Below are 26,203 nucleotides of genomic sequence, written 5' to 3'. Positions count from 1 at the left end.
TAACAAAATATTTATACTTATGTATATACGTTGTACTTTGCAACTGTCTGTGGACTAAATCAAACAGAGTTTGAGTCCAAGTGAAAGATTACAGGAGAAAGTGAAAGGAAAAAAAAGAGCGATCCCATTTCCCTGTCCCCTCCCTTTCTCTTTTCCCCCCTTTTCTTTTCTCCTGTCGTGCTTACTCTCCTTTCCTCCACTCTGTCCCGATCGCTGCTTCGCCTTAGCTCTTTGCGTGAGTGGAGCACAATAAAGGATTAATCAAAACTCCTGAACAAGCAAAAGCCCTGTGGCTGTTCGCCAGGCACAGCTCAGCTAGGACACACAGGCACGCAGCGCCTCCTATTCGGTCCCGGAGCAGATTTGGTGGGGGGAACACCAGTAGCAGGGAGGGCCGGGTCTGACCGGGGCTTGGCACTACCCTTCCTTCCTGTTAAATCGCTGTTGATTATTAATTTGGGGAGTTCAGACAAGAAACGCTGCACCAGCACATTCCATTCTCGCTCTCTTGCTCTGGTTCTTGTTCTCACTTTCCCTGGATGTCTCTTTCTGTCTTTTGCTCATACATTCCTTCTCCCGCTTCTCTCCAGGAGTCCTTTTTTCATTTTACTGCCTTTTGTTCTCTTAACTTTTTATCCAACTTCTCGTTTGCCCCCCTCCATTTCCTTCTCTCTTAGTTTCCATGCCTGCCAGTTAAACATGAAAACTTTGCCTGGCAGCGTCTCCAGCGCATACAGAGACAGACCTCCACCTCTTGTTTATCCCTGTCAGCCATCTGGACAGGTAGGCCCATTCCCCCTCTTCTCTCAACCCAGCATCACTAACTTGGGTGTACTTGGGAGGAGTCCTGATATCACGGTGTGCTCCACCTACATTACTTGACATCATTCTCGACAATACGCCTGTATTACAAATTGCAATTATCTAGAAGAGTGGTGCCCAAACTTTTTTGCCCCAAGATCTACTTTTCAAGCAGCCAACCTCCCGCGATCTACCTTTTTTTGTGGGGGTGGGGGCTGCGACCATGACTCCGGTTTGAGAGCGCAGAGCGCTACCAGTGAGCTAAAATTCTGGGCCGCCGACACAGCTCAGCACCAATGTATGTTGATGTACCTTGCATCACCGCATGAGCCAATCTTGCACAACACAACATAATTAACAATGTAATTTTTTAGTCATTATCATAGTTTACTCTGATGACTTGCACTGAAGTGAATCAGCCAGGGATGCGTAGTCAGTGTCGTATTTCTACCTCTCTGCTCCCGAGCCAACGTTGTCAACATAACAAACAAGTGTGCTCTCACAAGTGGTTCTTCTACACCGATGCAACCAATCGGAGGAACGGGGGTGATCTTAGCCAAATATGGACAAAGTGGATACAAAACTGGGTCAAACAGAGGTAGCTGTCAGAGGGGCCTTTTCTGGACACTCGTATGACAAAACCAAGGTGTTTTTTAAAATTAAATTGACACTTTTATACTAAGTCCATGTTAGAGAGTCACTCTATGGAGTCTAAATAGCCAAAATATGGGACCTTCAAAGGATAGTGGTAACCAAGAGCATTCTCATGATCTATGCATTTTAAACATTGACTATGCATGGGAGAAAGGGCATTAATAATTTTTGGAATTTTAACTTTTTGTCAAAAAATGATAAGACCTTTTTTTTTTTTTTTTTTTTTAAAAACCTCATAACACAACATCTTAACACTTCCATTACATAAGCTCTGACCAGTTTTTTATGCTGTGAACGCAGTGACTACTTGAACCATTTTGTCTGCCTGGATGTTTGGAATGACTGAAGTTTGAACATGTGACAGATATTAGTCTTTGTACGGTGATAACGTTAAGCTTGTGAAAAGGACTTAAAGGTTCTGACGTCAAGCTTTGGGTTTGCTCCTGGCGCCCGAGTGTTATAATTCACACAGCTGCTTAAGATCCGTGTCATGCAAACAAAGGTTGAATTTAGGAGAACCTATCAATGCTGCCATTTTTCTTGCACAAAAGCTCAACACTTAGCTGGAAAGAAAAACTCCAAAACTCAGTTTTAAAATACAGATGAACCAAAATGCAGAGCTTATTATTACTTGTAGAGTCAGGCTGCATGCAATGAAGAAGGCAAATGGAAGGACTGAGTGAAAGAGTTACCATATTCTCCTCTTGAGGAGGAAGGAAATGGTCATAATTAACATGCAAAACAAACTTTATTTCAAAGCTTATTTCGCCATACTAATAAAGGGCAAACGATTATATAAGGAGAGCTTTTTGTCCATCTGCAGCCTTTCCAGTGAACCCATGGTACAGCTCATGTTTCACAAAAATAAATTAAACAATTTGTGAGGCAGATAGCTTGTGAAAACCTTTCCTGATAAGCTTCAAGATGCAAACCTTGACTTAACAAGTCTCCTAACCAGAAGTGGGTAGTAATACACTACATTTACACCAACACATTTACTTCAGTAACTTTTGTAATTAATTGTACTTAAGAGTAGTTTGATTGCAACATACTTTTGACTTTTACCATAATTCCTCATGATTTACACCAACACATTTACTTAAGTAACTTTTTTAATGAATTGTACTAAAGAGTAGTTTGATTGCCACATACTTTTGACTTTTACCATAATTCCTCATGTATAATGCACATTTTTTCCCCCAAAAAATCTTAAAAAGTCAAGTGTGTATTATACATAGGTATAGTAAAAGTTAGAAAATTCTTTCACAGTGAAATGAGATATATGAGTAGATACAGTATGTGTATTAGAACAGCCATAAATTAGTTTTAAAGTCGCAGTGTTAAAACTAAACACTTGGGTGCGCCACAATGTTAGATACATTATTAAAGAACAAGTAAACCTCAGTATTACTAACATTACTGATCAGAATTGATTAGAAAAACAAATTAGGAGAGGGTTACCACGAACATTTATTGCATATAAATATATCAATGGATAGAAAGTCATGGATATGCATTATACATAGGAAGAAGGGTTTTCCTAATTTTTAATTTTGGGGGTGCACATGATACTCAAGTGTGTATTATACACGGGAAATTAGGGTACTCGAGTATTTTTGTGAAGAAACACTACTTTTACTCTGCTTCACTGAGCTACAGTCAGCTCGCTACTTCTATTTTAATCTATTTATTATTGCTTGTGTGATGTACTGTATTTGTTTTGGTATGTCAGAGACTTGTGCCTCGTGTGCTGTCACACGGCTGTTTCACCAATCCAACGCAACCACTAATGACGTTTGTCTCCATTTCACCAATCAAACGGAGCCAAGCAAGATTCCGTGGCCCCACGCAGAATCAAACTTTCAAAGTGACTATCATAATTTACATGAAGTTGACAGACACCTATATTTAACTTAGACTGCAAAAAACAACAGCTGTGTCATGCGCCGTCGTCCGTGTCTGCCTAAATATTTTGACATTTCAGCCTACAAAAACTCCACTTGGAACTTGAGAACCAAGAGGCTGTCTTACTCTGTGTTTGTTCGTAATGCCCTGTAGAACAAGACCAGAGGTTCAACCACAGGTAGTGACTCCAAATTGCAGTTTCTCCAACTTTTTGGAGCTCTCTGTTCCTCGCTGGAGAAAGTACACACCATGTATGCAATGTACAGTATGCACAGCATTGAAGATGTAAGTTGGCAGAACTCATATTGTTTTTTTTAGTAATGACACAGATGTCAGCACTGCGGATGAATGTGGGTGAATCCAACCCTCTCTTGTGCCTGAATTTGCTGTTATTTACAAAAATGTAATTTATTGTGGCGGCACGGTGGTCGACTGGTTAGGGCGTCAGCTTCACAGTTCTGAGGACCCAGGTTCAATCCCCAGCCCCGCCTGTGTGGAGTTTGCATGTTCTCCCCGTGCCTGCATGGGTTTTCTCCGTGCACTCCGGTTTCCTCCCACATCACAAAAACATGCATGGTAGGTTAATTGACGACTCTAAAATTTCCCGTAGGTGTGACTGTGAGTGTGAATGGTTGTTTGTTTGTATGTGCTCTGCGATTGGCTGGCAACCAGTTCAGGGTGTACCCCGCCTCTCGTCCGAAAATAGCTGGGATAGGCTCCAGCACGCCCGCGACCCTAGTGAGGAGAAGCGGAACGGAAGATGAATGAATGAATGAATTTAAAGTGGCATTTTTGGGCAAGATCTGAATTTGCACATTCCTATTTTATATTTTTATTTGGCATTCATGCCCTGATTAAATAAATAAATCAGAAGTTAAACACTGCTTAGTCTGTACTGGAGTATTCTTTTTTTTAATGACTATTTACTCAAGAAATTGTTTGGACTACTTTTTCCTTTTTTCCCCTTTTTGAGCCATATTTTAATGTAACGGTACCCTTAAGTACAATTTTGGGCTACTCTAACCACTTCTGCCCCTAACATCAACTACAAACAAAAAAACATTCTAAAAAGATTTGTCTACAATATGTGGAAAATTACAAGTAAAACCCGAGTATTTTCTGCCACCTAAAATTCAATAGTCTACATTCACACTTAACCTAACAAGTTTTAATTTTGTATATGTACTTTGAGGAAACAATGCTCAATGACCCCAAGATACTTGAACTCCTCCACTTGGGGCAGGATCTCATCCCCGACCTGAAGAGGGCACACCACCCTTTTCCGACAGTCTGCTAATATGCCTCAAATGATAACTGCAAGTTTGTATCAGAAAAAATGTTAAGAGCTCGAGTAGGACACCTTTTTATACTTCATAACAAATACAAAAAAGCTTACATTTTAATATAAAGAAAAATCCATACACATGACAAAGCACAATTCTTTGTCTTGTGACAAGATTTCGTGTGGAAAGTTTCCACAGTTCTACTGTATTTATTTTTACTTTTTAGTTTTAATCAACCTGAGTCTTCAAAAATCACCAAGAGAAGACAGGCCGGTTTTAAGCCGTACTGGTCACTCCAAACATGTTTGTTATGTTCAGTGGTGACAAGACCAGTTGGTGTCTGGCTCACGGATGTGTAACAGTATGTAATGCTGCCGGTCACGTTTCATGCCTGCATGTCTTTGCTGCACCCCCACTAAACAGACATGCAATGTTTCATGACCGGGCAAGACCATACATTCCTCTGTCACAACACGCATCCACGTCGCGCGTGTTCAAGTTGGCCTCGACGACAAACGCATATGATTGATACACAACTCTTGATCTGGTTTCAAAGGCCTCCGGGCACTGCTTTGCATCCATCCATCCATCCATCCATCCATTTTCTGAGCCGCTTCTCCTCACAAGGGTCGCGGGCGTGCTGGAGCCTATCCCAGCTATCATCGGGCAGGAGGCGGGGTACACCCTAAACTGGTTGCCAGCCAATTACAGGGCACATACAAACAAACAACCATTCGCACTCACATTCCCACCTATGGCAATTTAGAGTTTTCAATTAACCTACCATGCATGTTTTTGGGATGTGGGAGGAAACCGGTGTGCCCTGAGAAAACCCACGCAGGCACGGGAGAAAATGCAAACTCCACACAGGCGGGGCTGGGGATTGAACCCCGGTCCTCAGAACTGTGAGGCAGACGCTCTAACCAGTCATGCGCCGTGCCGCCCACTGCTTTGCAGATATGTTTAATAAAACTTGGTTTTTCCTTCACTTGACTTAAAGGGACTCTGATGCTGTGAATATTGGCATTTATTCCACAGCTCTGGACTTACAAATGATGGTTGCAGAAAGAAAAATCCACCAAAAGAGGCTCAGGAGAAATTTTAGGCTTGTTTTCTGATGAAATATTTGATTTTCAGACAGCTTTTGGCCTGCCTGCATTTTGGTCATGTCAGCCTGTCATGGCTTGACACATCAGGTGCAGGGGGCAAGGACAGTTCCTCATTGAACTACTATGAATTCTGTGGAGTACTTTCTGCCTAACAATGAAAGTCCTGATGTTTTTTTTGTTTTTTTTAAATCAATCGTTGAAATGTCTTGTTGAGGAAAGAAGCCACATCATCCCACAAGGTAAGTGCTTGCAGATAAATTTCCGCATATGTAAACGGGTTTCATCAGCTCAACGTTGTATTGATTGCATCACAAATGCCTCTAATATATTTGAAAAGACTTTCGATGGTTGACGAGACAGCCATTTCTGTAGGTGCATGGTGGCATTGTGTGATAAGTGGCATTGTGTGACACAGGCGGACTTTGATAGGCACTGCTGGCTTTCAACACGGCGAACATCTGCCATTACGGTGCCGTTTTCATTATATTTTATCAGGCTTGAACGCTTTAAAAAATTGTTTTGGACAATGACATTTAACAGGCATTGGATTTTGTGACATATGGCTTTTTGTATGGTAATGGGGCTCAGCTGACCGCAACATTAATGCTGATGTTTGGGGACTTTTATGCACGGATTGTCGTCGTACTGTATTCTACAATTTTAATTAATGCCCGCATAATAAATTAGCAATTTTTTAGTATATTAAATTAGCGATTGAACATAATTCTGGGGTGCTATAGCTGTTATGTTCATGTGAGAGAGTACAATGTCATTGTGTCATTTTAACCAAAGACTTCCCAAAGACCATGGGCTCTGAGTAATGATGCTTTTAAATTATGATAATAGAGGACTGAATTGGAAAAATTAACAAGGTAAAATATGGTTCACCTCTATATAAGGTAGAGTGGTAAATAAAGTCTACATACCCCTGTTCAAATGCCAGATTTTCGTAATACAATATACTACAAAAAAATAATTAGACCAAGCCAAATCATATCAAAACTTCTTCCACCATTAATGTGACCTAAAAGCTGTACAACTCAATTGATTTTTTTCAAGAGAGTAACTAAAAATAAACTACTGAAATAATGCGGTTGCGTAAGTGTGCGCACCCTCATATAACAGAGATGTGAGATGTGTTCATAATTAATCACACTGAAACTTATGTTAAATGGGGCAGCTCTCACCTGTCACTATTTGCAGTTCCTGTAATAAAACCCCAAACAATTTGGTTGTTCTAGTAGGCTTTTCCTGACATTAAAAAAAATAATAAGAAAGATAATGGAAGAAATTGTGAAATGATTTATCTTGGACTAATTTTTTCACAGAAACTTGCATTTGGAACAGGTGTGTAGACTTTTTATATCCACTGTATGTCCTACATGCAAGTGTGGATATAGAGTATGTCTGCAGTTTATTACATCCATCAATTTTCTGAGCCGCTTCTCCTCACTAGGGTCGCGGGCGTGCTGGAGCCTATCCCAGGTGTCATCGGGCAGGAGGCGGAGTACACCCTGAACTGGTTGCCAGCCAATCGCAGGCCACATAGAAACAAACAACCATTCGCACTCACAGTCATGCCTACGGGCAATTTAGAGTCTCCAATTAATGCATGTTTTTGGGATGTGGGAGGAAACCGGAGTGCCCGGAGAAAACCCACGCAGGCACGGGGAGAACATGCAAACTCCACACAGGCGGGGCTGGGGATTGAACCTGGGTCCCCAGAACTGTGAGGCTGACGCTCTAACCCTTCGGCCACCGTGCCGCCGCCGCAGTTTATTCCACTAAACTGAAAAGTATTATCTCACTTTTAGTTTGGGTAAGCAAAATCCTCATAGGCAATTTCCAGGGACCATGTTGTAATAGACTCTGTGCCCCAACTATTCCCCCGGTGCGTCATCCACAAATAAACGCCTCCTTCAAATAGATGTCTCCCTTTTTCCCATCAGAAAAAAAATGGGTAGTGCCAGTAACTGCATTTATCTCAATTCATAGATACTATAGTTTAGAAATGTTATATTTTACAACTAGCCCTTTTGAACTCCATTGCTTACTCTGTTGCCATTCGGAACAGCCGCATGGAGACTTACTGAATGTTACAAACGAGTTTCCGATGCACTATTTAAGAGGATCTTCGGTTATGTGGAGAATGCGTCTTTAACGACGATATGTGCCTAACTACAAGTAAAGTCATTAAGGTTGAAGCAACAACATAATGACATGCTTGAATTACTTTCTCTGGCACTAAAGAAAATGCTCCAGGAAAATGAAATTTGCTCTACCACTGCAACCTGAAACATGCTACGGTTTCTTAAGTCCAGGAACCAAATCCAGCTGGTTCCTATGCTTGCAGTTGGATGGTGTGGCCTTGGCTTTCACCGTTGCCCTCATCCCCCCCTCCCTTTTCAGCCTGTCCACATCTTTTGCCATTCTCTACTGTCCCAGCCCCTCTCCCAACCCCTTCATGGATTCTTTGAAAGTGTTTTCCAAGTAGCATGGGGGGGAGAGAGTGAGCGGAGGCCTCTCCTTTCTGAGAACTGGCCCTGCTTACATGGTTTATGGGCGCCCAGAGACAGTATCAGACGTGTATGTGAATCAGGGAGTGAGGCTGCAGAAAGAGGGAGGGAGGCTGTACGAGGTGAAGGGAGGAGTTTGCAAACATGCCAGGCCATGGTTCACCTCAGGAGGCAATTAAAGTGAGGGCAGGGAGAGAGTGATATAAAAGAGAAAAAAAGTGGAATAATTCTTGTTACAGGGTATAGTTTTTGGTTTGGGGCGGGGAGGTACAAAGGTATTTTTTGATATTGGTCAAAAAGTACACTTGTTTGGTCACCCTACATCTATCTTTAAAATTATGTCATTTATTCTGGTCAGAACTAATAAAATATATAAGAAGTGTGTCAGAAAAGTTCAAGGAATGGTATCACAAAAGGTATTTTTCAAACCCAAACTACACATTTTACCCTTCAGTATGGGCCAGACAATCAACTAGCATGTCTACTTCGTTCAATGTGCAAGATGATGTTGTGGACAACTCACGGCTGCTCCACCATGACAACGCGCCTGTTCACAATACCCTGAGCATCTGACACTTGGAGCAACCTACTTAGTGACCTGGACTGGTTTTTTCCTCTTTTCCAAGCTCAAGGGAGTCATCAAAGGGACCCATTTTGAAGACGTGGACAAAATACGGACGGCCGTGACGACGGAGCAGCGGAGGATCTCAGATGAATTCCTCCCTGAATCCATGAAAGCATGACAGAGAGGCTGGGATATGCATTAGACTGCAGGGAGATTACTTTGAAGGGGAAACATTGTTGTTTGCAGTTTAAAAAAAAAATATATATATATATATCCCTTTTGACACCAGTCTTGTAACTTTTCTGACATACCTTATATTGTTGTTCTTAGTCTGTACCAAATATTAAAACTAGAAATGAGAATGTGTCTCTTACAGATCAAATAAATTATTCCTATTAGGAAGCATAGTCAGGACTGCTTTCTTATACAATGACTACAGTAAATTGTTGTACCCATCCATTAAAGAAAGAAAAATCCATAGTGGTGACTGAAATAGGTTGAAATGAACAAAGGTAATAAATAAAAATGCACCGAAAATCAGGTTTTTCTTTATTTTGTGGTACAATAGAATTTAATGTTAAAATAATAATAATAATAATCAACTGCCCTGGACAAAAAAAAGAAGGGGAAGTTTGTGGTTCAAAATATTTTTTTGTCATATTTGTTGAAACTGTCAGTATGTAGCTGACATTTGTAAAATGATCTGTGGGGAGGGGGAGGTAATAAAAAAATCAGTCCTCTTTGTGTATTTTGCTATTTGCTATCCCTCGCGAAAAGTCGGGGTTTAGTGCATTGTAAAATTAAAAGGTTATACATGGTATGCTGGACCTCCACTCCGACAATAGCGCTTTTCACACAATGGCCAAAATGTCCGTTGCAACAGAGAAATGAAAGTGATATTTGTCAAATTTGGGTCTGACCACAGTGTCCTCCATTCATTCGCAAAGCTCGGGCCCCCTCCTCACTCCTTTCTCACCAGTCCTCTCACCAAGGGTATTACTTAGAGCTGCAATGTCACCAAATCACCAACAATTTAAACCTGCTGCCCAACTGGTTTGTCTCAGTGTTTTTCAATGCACTGGGATAATCACTGGGGCACCCGCATTTGCTGGTCAAAGTAAATTTAATGTGCACTCTTGCCTCCCTGAAATTGAGAAGCACTCCGAAAACATTTGTGATGCATTATCTCTTGTTAGAACAGCTTTTTCAGAAAAGAACAGATCATTTCCTTTAAAAATCACACATCTGAAAGGGGGACACTTTACTTCTGTGTGCAATGAATGCCCAATTGGTTCAAGCTGAGGTAATGCAAAGTTCACAGCCTACGTGCTCAGAGCCAAACCTGGGCCATCTGTCAAAAAAGCAGGGAGAATTACAGAGGAACAGGAATGTATGGGGTCATGCAGCAACTATTCTCCTTTAATTCTGCCAAACCGCAATGTTGAACTAATTGGTTGAAGACAACCTCTATATTGCAATTCATAGTATTTCTGATTTTAATTATTCTTGTCATTGTGGGATTTTAGTCGATGCAGGTTCTCCACACTTGATTTCGTCGGCCAAAATCCAGAACGTGTTGCCAAGGTGTAAAGCTGCTCTGGAATTAAATGAACTCTTTATAGTCCCAGTGGAAATATCCATTAGCTTGTATTATAATGAAATGCTAAACAGGTTTGATCGTGCAATACAGACACTTTTGAGACTTACAGCAAGTGCATGCTAACCCATTTTAATTAAGGTACATTTACACTTAACACTATCAACACAATATAAATTTGGTCCCCAGGGAATCTGTTTACATTTTTTATAGATTCTGTTTCACACAATCCGTTGTGTTTGTGTTATGGTTTCAAGAGCAATTCTTTAGGTATCAGTCGGGGAAAATAATAAAATAATGCTCCTATCATAAAAATGCATTTTTAGCAGGTTCATTAACATTTGTTATGCAGAATGTCATTTAATACATTGCTTAAATGTGGATTTATTTTAATGGGTTTGAGTAATTGTGGTTTTATTACAAAGCTTTTTAGCAGGCATGTAGCGGGGGGTATAAAGGTTAGAGCTGGACATTGTTAAGAACCTCACTATTCACTTTGGAATTTGATTCAATTCAATATTGATTAGACTTTACACCAATCTGATCGGCCTGATCGGTACTGGCCGATAATTAGCATTTTATGTTGATCGGCCAATCGGCTTTAATGTCATAATTCGCCAATCCGATCAATCCGCAAAAGACATTTACTCGGTCGCCATCGTGTACAGTATATTTGAATTCAAAAGCTAGTTTATTTTTAGCCTTGTCGCGTGTCTTTTGACGTTCTACTGTAAATATCTGACAACCAATGAAGTTTTTTTTTTGTTTTTGTTTTTTTGTTTTTTTAAATATGTCCGCGGTGTGGGACAGAAAACACGTCTGAGACAGAGTACATGTAATGCGTGGATCAGACTACAAGACAAATTTAGTCTTTCACGATTGTACTATGTCAGACTACTGCAATCAAATCTTGTATTCCGATACCACCGCATCCCATCTTTTATGATTACTGGGCTTTATCTTGTCAACTCATAAACGCATAAACATCTGCAAATAAAAATTTGCATATGACTTATTTGTCCACATGCCAAGTACAAAAGTAAATAATATGACAGCTGTATATAAACACTGAAAATGTAAAGTGCATGTAAACTGAAATGAAACAAAGTAAAAAATTATAAAATAAAAAATGCGCCCAATAACTTAATTGATTCAGTAACTAATTTGATAAACTATATGATTTGGGAAAAAATTAACACAACTAGAAGCCAAATGTGATGTATTTAAATTCATAGCCAGTGAGACAGTCTGAAAGGATTGATACAAGAATGCTCGATTGACGTTTAATTAGAAAAAAAGTACAAATGTAACTTTTAAGCACTGATCTTCAGCAAATGGAAAAAAAAATGGAAAAAAAAAATGACTTGGCCAGGTCATGACGCAGTTAAGAAATACTGCAACTCTGGTGCACTTTTTTTTTTTTCTAACCCCCGAGCTGTTGCTTAAAAAAAGGTTAAAAAAATAAATAAATCCACGCCATGTGCCTTAAAGGAGTGTAACGTCAATAAAACAAGTGGGGGAGGCAGTAAATTGTGTTTGTGTAGATGTGACGACTGGAACAGCAGGACGGCTCATTCTAGACGCTGACGCTTGTGTCTTAATGACTCATGTAGACATTGTTAAGTCCATGGTAGCTAAAAGTAGCATGTGATTACCGTTTTTAAAGCAAAGTCATTCACATTTTCACAAATTCAACTTTAGGAAATCAACAGCAACTGCTGGTGCCAGCCATCTTTTGGTGCAAGACATGACCTAATCGACTATCAGTTCCACACGCCTATGACAGCTTTGTTAACAATCAATTAATCCATTATGATTAAGACCATACTAGAATTATAACTAGTAATAATGTACTGTAATGCAGGGGTGTCAAACTCATTTGCACCAAAGACAACATGGTGGTTATGGTTTCCCACAGAGGGCCGTTAGGACTGTGGAATATAAATATAGGCATCATCTCATCATACCCTCCATTTCAGTGTTGTTATATAGCTTCTTAAGAACAAAAGGAGGGATTTGGCAAAAAAAAAAAGCTTGTAATAGCTGTAAAAAGTAGGGCTGCAATAATACTGAATCGAAACCAAAAGTTGCAACACTTTTAGATATTAACCTGTGTTGTCTTTGAAATGGCAGAACCATGACATGCCCTACTAACTCCTAGAGTTTAATCGCGTTATAACCATGGGTCAAAAAATTGAGATACAAATCAAACTTTGGGGCATCATTACAGCCTTAGTAACAAGTGAATAAATATTGTAATTTCTGTATAGGATTTTCTGCCAAAATGAAAAGAGCAAAGGAATTGAACAAGAATCATGTCAAAATAATCAAGAATCATCAATTTATATGCATGTATAGATTAGAAAAGGTTTTACTTATACTTAGCAATAAAATGTGAGAAATTAAGAAGAATAACCAGGATGTGAATTATATACATTTCAATTGTAATAAAAACAAATAAATTTCTCATTTTGACTGTCTGTCCTCCAACTAAAATAACAACATTACATCGCAAGATAATCTTTCATTTGCAATAAAAAATGTACGTGGCCTTACCTTGACATGACTCTGGAGTGGGAGCAGCCGGTAGGGGTCGCTGAGACCTGGGTTGACTGGACGGGAGTGCCATCTTGACTGGGCCCACATATTCGACATACGTTCCAGGGAAGTCGCCTCTCTGCTTGGAGCGCTCGTTGTAACCGAGAAGCCAGCCGAGGCACTCGGGCTTCTCCGCGCAGCCCTCGTGGTAGTTTTCTACAGACAGTAGTGAGGCCTTGCTAACAATCAGGAGGTCTCCTGGCTGCAGATCCAAATCTTCTTCCTGGTCCTTGGTGAACTCGTAGAGCACACGGTACTGGAAACCTTCCGTTGCCATCTTGTGAGGGAAGCACGATTCAAAATGGCCCAGTGGAGGATTATATGTTGCAGGCCAAGCCCCCCTGCAATAAATGGGTCCAGCTAAACAAAAATCCCCCGAGAAAACAGCAAATGAAAAGTTGGATGTTGCGGGGTGGCTTTGGTGTGGGTGGAGGGAGGGGGCCCACGGAGTCACCCGAAGCTTAGAAGCATTTTCACAAGTCTGTAAGGCAGCGCTTGACCTTCGAACGTTTATTTCAGACCTGACCGGTGTTAGTGAAGTGGTGCACTTTCCTCAGCTTGATACCCCGGTTCAGCCAAATGATGGAGCAGAGGGAGAGCGTCGGCAACATGCTCCTTCAAATGGCGAACACCTGCTGGCAGCTGGATGCTACGGGAGCAGCCGAGTTCAAAATATATCAGTGGAGGGACGTGTGTCGCCGGGCTCCCCACGGTCGAATGAAGTGGTGTAAATTGGAGTACCCTTGGTGGAGTGGGACAGCCTTTAATCCTCTTCGGTTCTGTAAAGCTCCCACATATTCTGGACAGGACTATGACAAACCTGCAGGACATTAAACCCAAAAAAGATACAATTTGAAAAGTGAATTTAAAAAACAAATGCACTTACTACAGAACGCAAACGTAAATCATTAGATCAAGTAAGGCATAAATCCAGCATACAGTATTTAGGTGAAACGAAGCTGAAATGTGTGCATGAAAATGGCAAATGCATTTGTGGAGTCTTCAGAAAGGACACAGATCGGATGATTATGCTGCGTCATAACCAACAGCAGACTCGATCCCTGGACAGGAGCTTCCATTCCCCTCACGCTACATTCACACACTCACGGCTTTTACCGATGTGCCACAATTTGCTCAGGAACATGAACTTTGCCTGTGAAATCAACATCACATGCAAAAGATTGCATATTCCAAGAAAAACATTTTCGTTGAACGAGCGTGTGAAGGAAAACCGGACATGCACTAAGGCTAGGGGTTGGAGGAGGTCACCTGAATTTTGGGGGGAAGGCTTCACAATAATTTGCACTCTGCAGGCGATAAAAGAAAGCAACACTGTGCTGCTTCGGAAATATTTTTGGCTTCATTCTGTCAAAAGAGCTAAATCACTCTGTGCCAAGATGACAGATACTGAATGGAGAGTCAAATGATGCCAAAACTGGAGACATAAAACACCATATAAGAGCAAAATACCATCATACTACTCTCATGTACAGCACGTTCAGCAAAAGACGATCTTACGACACACAAAATAAGAACGCGACAGATAAACTTCACTGCATTATCGAGTATTAATGGCATCACTGATTGTAAGGGCCAAATTTCATCCAAATAAATGTTAAATTTGTATTCAAAATTGTTGTTGAAAACATGTGAACGTCCTTTTCCCAAACCATCAGAAACATGAGCGGGCCCAAAGTTCCATTTGAAAAATGGCAACTGGACTGAGGAAAGAGAGGGCGAGGGAGGAAGAGGGGGAAGAGATTATGGTTTGCAGATTAAGAACAACATCTGCGGTCTGTAGACCAGCCAAGGACGATGATCATGTTATCGGAGATGCACTTAGACATGAGCTAGGACACCTTGAAAGGTGGATACGAGTTTTGGTGTTCTGCGGCAAGAGTTACGAGCTATTTAGGGCAAGGTTAACAAAAAAGAAACGACCGAAACCAAATAACCATAGGCCTGGTTAGCAAGGCCCAATGTTGTGAAACCAGAAATGCTGGCTGAATGGATACTGTTGAAAGTAATGCATTGCAGACACTAAAATAAAAGTAGGTGAGCGCACGGTTAAAAAAACACCAAAATTCCTAAGCGTACTGGTTAGCTTGGAAAGGGCATGCTTTCGAGCCACATGACACTGTAGTCCCATCGCGACATTTGGAAAGAGAGCATAAATTCCTTATAAAGCATGTGGAGGTGCAATATATTTTTGTCTATTTGGAAAACAAAAAAAAAGAGAGCGATCGAAGAGTTATCCCGTCGAGATGATGCAGTCGAGTGCAACACTCACCCCACTTTTGGTTGAGAGAGAAGCCGGACGGGCTCAGCCAGACTCTCTGTTCAACATCCTTCCGAGTCGAGAAGCAAGAGGTGCCAGGCTAGACACGTGGCACTGGGATACCCAACCACAGCCCGCAATCCTCACACCACCATACCCCTAGCCCTACCCCTTCCCTTCTCCCTCCACCTGCTCTACACCCCCCCCACCCAACACCCACAGTCCTGCCTCTGACTGACACCCCCCTCCCCATCCTCACTCAGCAAAAAAGTCCAATGGTTTATCCAGTTGCCGTGTCGTTTGTTTACAGTCCAAAGGCTCCGGCGGGAAACAAGTTGAAGAAAAGTTGAAGAAATATCACCACGGCGGGAGCGCCCTTGTGTGCTAATCCTTTTTCGACTACTTAATTCCTGCGCACCCAAAGTGGCACGAGTTGTGCAAGGTGAAAGAACAGTCGGCGGAGTCCCACTCGGAGAGTGTTGAAGAAGCAGCCCACTGTGTGAGGGAGCAGCTGGCCAGCTCAGCATCACGAGATCCATCCTCTCTTTTTTATTACAACTTTCTATTCAGTCACAGAAAGAAAGCAGGGGGTGGGGGGGGGTGGGGGTTGGGAACGGAGCACTTTGCTGTCAGCGGACTCCGAACGGCTGAGGGAGACCACAGGAAAATAATTAATGAATAGGCAGCAAGTAACTCACTGTTGCTAGAGCGAGGGAAAGCTCTTCCTGCGAGGTGATTGGCTACCGCGTGGACCATGTGCTACCCAGTCACCAGAGAAGCCGGGCAAATCAAGGAAACGTTCTAATATTAGAAAATGTTTCTAGGCAGCCATCATATATCTGACCCAAACAACTACACCTTTTCTCACCATGTAGGGCTTTTATTTGATATTTTAGCCATATATTTGATTAAGATTAGAGATTATTTAACAGGGGAAATCATAATTTTGGGATAACAGAAAGAAATTCTAGCAGACATTGCATCCTCTTTATATGGGCTTATGGTGACATCTAACTGCCATATTTGTATCATTACACTGGAGTTGAGGAATATGTACAGCATAAAATAATTGAGACATTCAACGTCAGGATATACACAGTATAATTAAAAAAAAATCATTTATGTGAATCTGTATCCCCCTTGATAAAAAATATAATTTAATGTCAGTTATTTTTATTGACATTTCTTCAAAGTGGAATTTTATAGTCATTTATTGTATAACTAAAACTATTAGATTTTATTGTTTTATTTTATTTTTAGATTTTATTACCTCTGCAATTAATAGTTTTGTAAATTAATTAATTAATTAATCATGTAAAAATAGTGTGTTTTTAAGTTACAGTTTATATAACCCAATGATACTGAACAGCTAAATGCCCAAAAATGTCTGTATGGATACTAGAATACCTATTACAGTACAAGTAAAAGTAAAAACAAGTAATAAAAGCATTTTGCATAGCATTTTGCATATACTGTATAGTCATATACACATACCGCTGTATACTGCATAATCTAAATTAAAAATGTGCATCCAAAGGAAATAAAACGTATAAATGCATGATAAAATGAACTGTAAAACACGTTTTGTTTTTAAAGAAAGGTGTCGTCCACATTTATCTGATTGCATATTCAACAAATTAAATTTTAGAGAATTTAAACTATCTGGAACACTGGATAAATAGCCTTTGTTATTTGTCTGTGCTTCCTAAAATTAGACGTTAACATGAAAACTAATCATTTAAATCTTTAAGAAATGTTACATATTCGACATATTTGCATTACTCCTTACACATAAACCCATCTGAAAATGTTGGAATACATATTCCAAAAGTCCCATGGTCCATAGGAAGTTGCATCATTATTTACGATTAATAATATGACTATTATACTATTCTTATTACTATTGTTTAACAACAATATCTTATTACATTGTGGAAATTGTCGCCATCTGGCAGACCACTCATGTCCGCCGAATATGATCAATTTAATATTTTTCCACAAATTGATACTATTGGTCTGTCCCCACATCATCTGTTATTTTCACAGATTATTAACCAATTTAAAACATTCAAAATAGCTTGAGAACAAATCTTTTAACTCTCTTGGACACTACAACTGTCTGAAAAATCTCATAAAAGTCTGTCTTCCTCACTCTGGGGGAGCTATGCGTCGCCTCAAGATTGAAACAATAATGAGTGAAAATAGGTTAGATACATTTGAGTAAACCCGTTTTATTAATAATTGATAGCTGTAATGCTTCGGTTGAAAAGAGAGCGTGTCAGCCACAAAGGTATTCATTCATTTTCACCTATTACACTGTTTATTCTGTTCATTGTTTTATTCATTGAATCACTCATGGCTCCAAAGACCTTTGACAAAGAATTTGGGAAGATGATGTAACCACTGTCGTTTGCTATCATGAAATATTAAAGGCTTTTTGTTTGGTTGGAGGGTCGGCGTGAGCGCAGACTTTTATGTGACCAGATTTCCTACCATTTTTAAATCAATGACAGCGATTTCTTTTCAGCAAATTAACGATTGAACACGATTTTGGGATGGTGTGCTATTGTTGGGCGGCACGGTGGCCGACTGGTTAGACCGTCAGCCTCACAGTTCTGAGGACCCGGGTTCAATCCCCGGCCCCGCCTGTGTGGAGTTTGCATGTTCTCCCCGTGCCTGCGTGGGTTTTCTCCGGGGACTCCGGTTTCCTCCCACATCCCAAAAACATGCATTAATTGGAGACTCTAAATTCCCCGTAGGCATGACTGTGAGTGCGAATGGTTGTTTGTTTCTATGTGCCCTGCGATTGGCTGGCAACCAGTTCAGGGTGTACTCCGCCTCCTGCCCGATGACAGCTGGGATAGGCTCCAGCACGCCCGCGACCCTAGTGAGGAGAAGCGGCTCAGAAAATGGATGGATGGATGGTGTTATTGTTGGTGCGCAATGGTATATGATAGCAATATAAGGTATAATATCAATTTAAACAATGAGGTGTTTGGTAACTAATGCAAGATGGCGTTTTCTTGAAAAGTAATTTGTAGTATTTTGGAGATGCAAAGAATCTGCTCGGCAGCAATGATATAACTGCACAAAAAAGCTAATTCATCATTGCATAGTATTATGCCACACACCCCTAAAAAACCTAGTATATTCTCTTTTGATATGCTGGTATAGTAAAATTACATAACATATATTGTACATGTAAAAAAATATGTGAATTCCTGTATTAGCTAATCTTGCTGTAAGTGTTTTGGCAAGCAAACTAGAAAAGAAAGAGCAACATCAAGTATAATTCTTTTTTTTTCATCTTTCATCGACAGTCACATCTAACTGGGTCAATCATGTAATTAGGTGAAGCCATATTTGACACATTTTGGTTTTACAGGAACTGGTTGTCAGCAAATGCCTTTCACTGTCACACCTCAAGATGTTTGGAAAAAAATGGGAATATAATATTTAAAATAACCATAATATGAACTAGAGCACTGAACATAAAAAAGTGGCTGGAAAAGGGAACGGATTCACTGGTGAATGCAAGGAAACAATTAATGCTGTAAAGTTTGTGTTGAGACTTTATGGCCGAGCTGCTGGAGGAGCTGACGACTGAGGCACACCACGCATGCATACTGGCCCTGGGCCATGGAGCCACATGCGAGTGAAAAATCTACTGCGCCACAGTGGAGACTCGAGACAGGCCAACCTTTCAGGAAGACTTCGCCTAAAATGGAGGCTTGGGTATTGCGTGATTTGAAAGTAGTGTCACTTAAATTCACCAGGACATTGTTAATCCAAACTTCTGGAACGACGTAATATTGTGTGGCATTGAGAGACTATTCTGAGCCATGAGACTCACTTTCACTCACTTTCTATGAGGACACAAACAGAAAATTAGCCGTGAATATAGTGGAACCTCATGATTGAACACAATCCACACTGGTGGATTTCTTTAGGCTTTACGTCCATAAAATCCATAATATTTGGGCTATCATTCTGATATTTTCACATGTGGAAGGGGGCATAAGTAGACATAATTTTTGGGTGAATATTGAAGATAGTTTTCTGACATTAGGCGATGTTGAGCTTTTTCATGCTTAAATTAAGTGTTTTAGACTGTCCTCACAGCAGCCGCTGTGTTTACCATTTTAATTAGTGATACCCCAGGAAATTAGCAATTTTTTAACATAGTAAATTAGCGATTGAACATAATTTTGGGGTGTTGTAGTGTAGCTGCTGTTTTCATGTCAGAGTGCAAGGCAATGGTACATGATTGCTTGGGTTCATGAGCCTTGGAAGGATGTGTGTCACTCGCTGTCATGTTTGTATCATTTTAATCATGACACCCTAATACATGAGCAATTTTTCATCATATTTAATTAGCGATTGAACATAATTTTGGGGTTATAGCTGTTGTTAATGTGAGATAGCTGCTGTTCACATGAGAATTCAACGATTATGACGACAATATAAGGTCTAATACCAACTTGAATAAAGCGATGTTTGGAAACTCAAGAAAACTGTCAATGTTTTACATTTCCTGAATATTTGTTATTTTGGAGATGAGGGGAGTCCGCCTAACAGCTATGATATATGTATAAAATATGAGTTAATACTGCAACTTAATAGTGTCGTAAATTCCTTTGTCCACACCAACTATGCAGTCATGTTTTTTTTTTCTTAAAAAGCTTTCATTTTGGAGGTGGGGGTATTCCACCTGACAGCGACAATATATAAAATATGACTAAATACTGCCACTTTATAGTATAGTGCATTCCTTTTTCTACACCAGCTATGCAGTAAATCTGGTCGCCACGTCAACCACTGACATCACTCAAAGACATGGGGGGGGCGTGTCAATTTTGGCGATGAAAATGCAATTAGTTATTAACAAATGCTCTAAAATTGTTTGATATTACTGGAAATGTTTGCCAGTTTCATTTTCTTGAGCATAAAAATACATAAAATCAACTTGTTAATGAAATATGGACCATTAACACCCCATACCGCCTTTAAGATGTGTAGCTACCGCTTGTCATTAATACAACAGAATAACTGCTTTGTCTTCAATTAAACAGGCCCACATTACACAATAAGTACTGGTACATTTGTGAGTAAATTGAGATAAAATCATCATTATTTCAGTATGTACAATGTTTGTGATATTTTGTTTGCTGATGAGTCGTGCGATTTTTGTCTGTAAAATATGTATGTGCCTTGGCTCAATATAAGTTGGGAAACACTGCTCTCCAGGCATGACATCAAAGCATTCAAATATGGTACTTTCTTTTTCGTAAGTGGTATGTTCTTCCAGCAAATGCCATGGCATCACAGAAAAAGTAGACTAGTTCTGAAAGAATAGCTCACCTGTCTTGAACCAAGCCACACTTTATGTTCCATCCATACATCCATTTTCTGAGCCGCTTATCCTCACAAGGGTCGCGGGAGTGCTGGAGCCTATCCCAGCTATCATCGGGCAGGAGGCGGGTTACACCCTGAACCGGTTGCCAGCCAATTGCAGGGCACATACAAACAACCATTCGCACTCACATTCACACCTACGGGCAATTTAGAGTTGTCAATTAACCTACCATGCATGTTTTTGGGATGTGGGAGGAAACCGGAGTGCCCGGAGAAAACCCACGCAGGCACGGGGAGAACATGCAAACTCCACACAGGCGGGGCCGGGGATTGAACCCCGGTCCTCAGAACTGTGTTCCATGTTCACATAATAAAAGAGTAACGACATCCATTGCATGTAGCTTTTTTTTCTGCACTTCAACCTTTTAGCCTTGACATAAAAAAGCCCTTCATGTGTTTAGATGTTCGCCCTAAAGATATTGTCTGTTGCTATTTTTGATCAAATAGCACCATTTCAGTTTAACTGAGCCTCCCCTGCTGAAGGACACATAACAAAAATAATCCCAGCTGGACTCCATCTGGTGAAATGTGAAGTGAGGGAGCATACGTTTAATTCCAACTGCTCTGGAAAATCACTCATGGCATTTAGAGAGGATTTAGCCACTTTAGAAATAAAAACTTTTGGACACATTAGGCCAGACGCAGACCGAGCGACACGGCTGAAGGCAACTGAAGTGAAACAATCACGTAAAAAATAAAGTCGGTCTTTCACACCTGCATACCTGGCGATTGACCCTCGAACACTTAAACCAATACACTGCAACGGAGCACTGCATTATTTGGGAAACAATGTTTTGAGGCGGCACATATACGACGTTATTCATTTTTATTGAACGACCAACAACATGGCATGATTGTCGAGGAAGAAGAGAGTGGATATTTGATTGGCTCTTGGCTCCATTCATTGACTGCATGTGTGTAAATCAGTGACAGACTCTCCACGCTTCACTGTTTAGCCACAGATATATATCAAATTATAAATATAGTGAAGTTTTAAAGTATAAGACATAGTGTATATATATATCGGTACGGTTCGGAAACGGCTGGGTCGATCTCGCTTCATACCTGGAAACAGTCTTTTTTTTTGTGAAACCTCATGTGACTTGACATGGAATTTCAGACTGGCTATCACACTTGCAAAATTGCGATGCCATTCACCTGCGATTCAAATTTCGAATCGCAGCAAAACTCCTGGCCAACTGCCACTTACTACTGAGCTGCATCGACTTATTTGTTTTGTTTTTTATAATTCCCACTTGCATTGAAAGTGTAAATTTAGAATTGACAATATTTCACACAAAAAATGGTATAGTTCAAAGGTCAGTATTGTAGTGCATGAACAAACTGTCGCATTTGTGGAGGAGACGAGCGCAGTAGAGTCAAGTGTGATGACGTCAGGCTGCAACATGTTTAACATCAAGAGATTTAGGTGGATTTACCGTATCTTATTAGGCAAGTGGCAGGACTTTAATTAAATCCTTAATGCAAGCTAAAGTGATCTGCACAGTCATAATGCCAGGTCTCCCCCCTCTGGTAGTATGCATACAATGGTATTGAATGATTGCAATAGATTTCTTTGGTGCTAAAAAATTCAGTGTTTGGTGTGGTATTTTTGTGCCTTCCGAGTTTAAATTTATGAATTTTTTTTTTACACTGGAATTTTTACGCTGTTTTTTTAATGGTAAAAAACTTGTTACAAATTTGATGGATAAAAACAATTTTTGTAAAAAAAATTCCAGTGTCTCAAATTAAAATTGACAAGCTCTAACACTGATTTGTTCTACCACTAAACATTCAGTGTAAAAAAATAAAAAATAAAAAAATAAAACATTTAGGTGGCACAGATATACCGTATCGTGTAGTATTTTTGTATCACCCAGATTTCAATTAGAATTTTCTTATTTTGCAATTTTTTTTTTTTCACTGAACAGTTATTTGAAGTCGAAAAATTAATTTCAAACTTAGATGACTTCTCAGTTCGAGCACAACATAAGTTCATAAAATAGGTAAATTATTTTGTGCGCAGAAATGTTTTTTGTTGAGCCAAGTTATCAAAACGGGTATATTACGGGTAAACTGACAGTAAAAAATACTTTTGTACATTTCAGAGTCTATACTCTTTTTACTTTTACCCTAGTACAGGAGTTAAATCAGCACATTTACTTTTACCAGTACCAGTGTCTTTTTGTTTTTTTTAAAAACAAGTATCTGTACGGGCGGCACGTCAAAGCGAGGCAGCTAGCAACATTTACTGTACATGTCACATTTAAACATAGCTTTTCGACTATAAAAACAAAAACAAAATGTGGCAAAACGAACAGGGGTCGCCAACATTGAGTCTTCCACCATTTTCCAGTAAGTTACAGTGGCTGCCTCGCTGTACTAGAAATGTGCAATAAGTTGAGGGGGGGGGGGGGGACTCACCCGTTGATATTTCTTGACTCTTCTTACTTTATTTTAGTCGCGACGCTCGAAACACTGCAAAATGTCAGGAGTCGGTCCAATGTTGAAAAAGTACTCAGTGGCTTCCAGTGGTGCGCGGAACTTGTGGAAAGCTCTTCTTTTTTCACTTCGCCTTCTTTTTTTTCCCGTTCAGAACTCCCTGCTCCCCTGCACAGCCATTTTCCAGCACGGCAAGGGAGGGAGGAAGGGAGGGAGGAAAGAACAGGGGGAGGGGGGCGGTTGAGCGCGTGGGAACAGCCAGGAGGACGGCAGAAAGAGCCGAAGCAGTACGGAAAAGTACGAACCTTCAGACACAGGCTCCGAACGCACTCGACGTAAAAAAAAAAAAAGTTCAAATCTCTCACTTTGGAAATAAGTATGTTTATAATTATTAATTAACGCCATTGGAATTAAATTGTGCCTAATTTTGGGGAAGCATTATAATGTTATGATAAAAAAATATATATTTTTAGAGAACAAAAAGGTATTTTTTCAAGCATAGTGGGTCAAAGTTGGACTGGGGAACAGTCAGATTTGAACAGAGGAGCAACAATTCATCGATTAACCGACAACTAACCGATGATCAAATTAATTGACAACTATTTTTGATAATCAATTAATAATTTAGAGGCATTATTTAAATAAAAATTCTCCAAATGTTCTGATTTCAGCCACTCAACAGTAAATATGCTCGTATTGCTGTAGTCCGCCATGAAAACAGACTGTGTTTCATTAAAATAAGACATTTGCAAACATCTGCTTTTACTTTGGAAAACAATGATCAACATTTTTCCCTTTTCTGACGTTACGTACCAAACCAGTGTCAGAATCATAATCAATTTATGAAAAAACAAACAAATCCATTACAAAAATAAGCAGTATTTGCAGCCATAGTAGCCTGTAATTGACAAGTAGTTGAACCTGAAGCAAACCTCAGAAGTGTACATCAAATTAGTAGTACCTTCTCATCAATCAGTACCCAAGAAGTAGCTGTTTCAAAAAGGTTGGTGAGTAAAACATCCATCCATTTTCTAAGCTACTTCTCCTCACTAGGGTCGCGGGTGTGCTGGAGCCTACCCCAGCTATCATCGGCAGGAGCCGGGGTACACCCTGAACTGGTCGCCAGCCAATCGCAGGGCACATACAAACAAGCAACCATTCGCACTCACATTCATGCCTACGGGCAATTTAGAGTTGTCAATTAATTGCATGTTTTTGGGATGTGGGAGGAAACCGGAGTGCCCGGAGAAAACCCACGCAGGTACGGGGAGAACATGCAAACTCCACACAGGCGGGGCCGGGGATTGAACCCTGGTCCTCAGAACTGTGAGGCAGACGCTCTAACCAGTTGTCACCGTGCCGTGAGTAAAACATCACTACCTCTAATGTGATGTTGCTTAATTGTCTGTCTTTTACGACCTCTTTCCTCCTGTCTCGCATTTGTAGCTACGTGAGTCTGAACTAACAGTCTGAAAAATTATCACCACCAAATCCCGCAATACAGGGGGAAAAACATTTAAAAACTACGATATAAATTTAGATATGTACAATTTAAAAATGTGCAATGCATTGAGCCCGCAAAAAGTTAATGGCGATATGGCGAGGGACAAATGTATTCTTGCGGGGTTCATTTGAGATGTCATTGTGAAATTGGTTTATTATTATTTATTGTGTGTTCTATTGGCCAGTCACCATATGAGTATGTTGCTGTGACTTTTGGCTAGTCCCACCAGGGGTCGTCACAGCCCCCGAGGCGCTTTGAGGCAACCTCACCAGCGGCCGAGACCTGGTGTCAAACAAACAATTCTTATAGGAATCGAATAACTGGGAACCGGTTCCCAATTAGAACCGGTTTTTGACTCCCATCCCTAACTGCAATTGAGTGTACCCCGCCTCTCGTCCAGTGTTAGCTGGGATAGGCTTCAGCTGATAGTCGCAAGGAAGAATATTTATTAACCTAAAATGCTCAAAATTGCTCTTTCATGTTTTACTCAAACTGAATCATGTCACTTCTCCCTGCCAATCAGAGCCACTGAAATAAATCAGCAAAATAAATACATAAAATTCTCCATCTTACTAATCATTACTGTGACACTGATCGTAAAGTGTAAATGCATATTTATCACATATAGTAACAGCAACCCAACTGCACTTGTCTGTGTTACAGTTGACAAATATTCAACACAAAGGTTTGGACTCCTTTTTTGGTGAATATTTTATTTCAAGCATTGTTAAGACAATAATGATAATAAAATAAAAAATAAAAAAAACAGACATCAGCACATCAGTCTGAACAAGATCCCCACATAGCAGGAACTTCACAAGGTCCAGTTGTCATGGAGACAAGGGGGTTGGGTGCGGGAACTATACCATAAGCACACAATTTAGTAACTGAGAGAAAATGAAAGTTGAAAACCTCACATGGAGTGTAATGCACACACAATTACTTTTTATTTTATTTTTTTAATTTAAATAAAGCTGCATTTGGATGTGTTGGTATGCTAACTTGCGCTGTGGATTCTGCTGTGGTCCTTAATTTTATTATTCGACAAATGTCAATTTAAAACAAGGAAAGTTATTATTTTTAAAACAAACAAAAATATGACTATACAATTAGGGGAATTCACGGGTACAAAATAAGATAAAATCCTGAAAGCACAGCAATAGTATCAAACACACCAACTATGCATGTTCTCAAATTCCATAAAACACATTTGCTTCTGCGTTTAATAGCTTCCATGAGCAGAATTAAGTACTACAAAAAGGCAATTAAAAAAAAAAAAGTGGGAATAATATGGTGGAATGTAAAGCATGCACAGTCCTTTGAGTTTGATCTAAACAGATTAGGAACCTGCCACTTTAGTCGCACTTTGCAGGCCGACGATCCTTACAAGGTCACTTTCAAAAAAACACCAACGGCAGCTGTTTTAAGGTCCACTGTTGTTTATACAACAGTACTACTGCTACAAGACGTCTTCCTAATGAGCAATAAAGGCGGGAAAAGACACTCCTATCCTTTACAACTTCTGGTTTAACCATG

The 26,203-nt window shown here is 40.1% G+C and overlaps 1 protein-coding gene and 1 long non-coding RNA gene across 3 annotated transcripts in view; one reads left to right on the top strand and one right to left on the bottom strand.

Moving 5' to 3' along the window:
- The window catches only part of pik3r2 (phosphoinositide-3-kinase, regulatory subunit 2 (beta)), a 44,835-nt gene extending 21,470 nt beyond the window's left edge, over positions 1-23,365 (bottom strand). The window contains exons 1-2 of one of the 2 annotated variants that reach the window (XM_061796724.1): positions 23,146-23,365; positions 12,987-13,848 (exon numbers count right to left, since the gene is read on the bottom strand). In XM_061796724.1, the coding sequence (XP_061652708.1) occupies positions 12,987-13,305 (319 nt within the window). In that variant the 5' untranslated portion in view covers positions 13,306-13,848; positions 23,146-23,365. Of the gene's footprint in view, positions 1-12,986; positions 13,849-15,318; positions 15,474-23,145 lie in introns of those variants that run through there. The other variant, XM_061796725.1, reaches the window with a different exon arrangement.
- On the top strand, positions 644-7,661 carry LOC133488629 (uncharacterized). Its single transcript, XR_009791708.1, has 3 exons — positions 644-783; positions 3,514-3,645; positions 7,209-7,661. It is a non-coding gene; the product is annotated as an uncharacterized LOC133488629 (long non-coding RNA).
- Positions 23,366-26,203: the final 2,838 nt, after the last annotated feature.

This window comes from Phyllopteryx taeniolatus, chromosome 14 (assembly GCF_024500385.1).
Source record: "Phyllopteryx taeniolatus isolate TA_2022b chromosome 14, UOR_Ptae_1.2, whole genome shotgun sequence".
NCBI lineage: Eukaryota > Metazoa > Chordata > Actinopteri > Syngnathiformes > Syngnathidae > Phyllopteryx > Phyllopteryx taeniolatus.
This window is presented reverse-complemented; position numbering and strand designations above follow the sequence as displayed.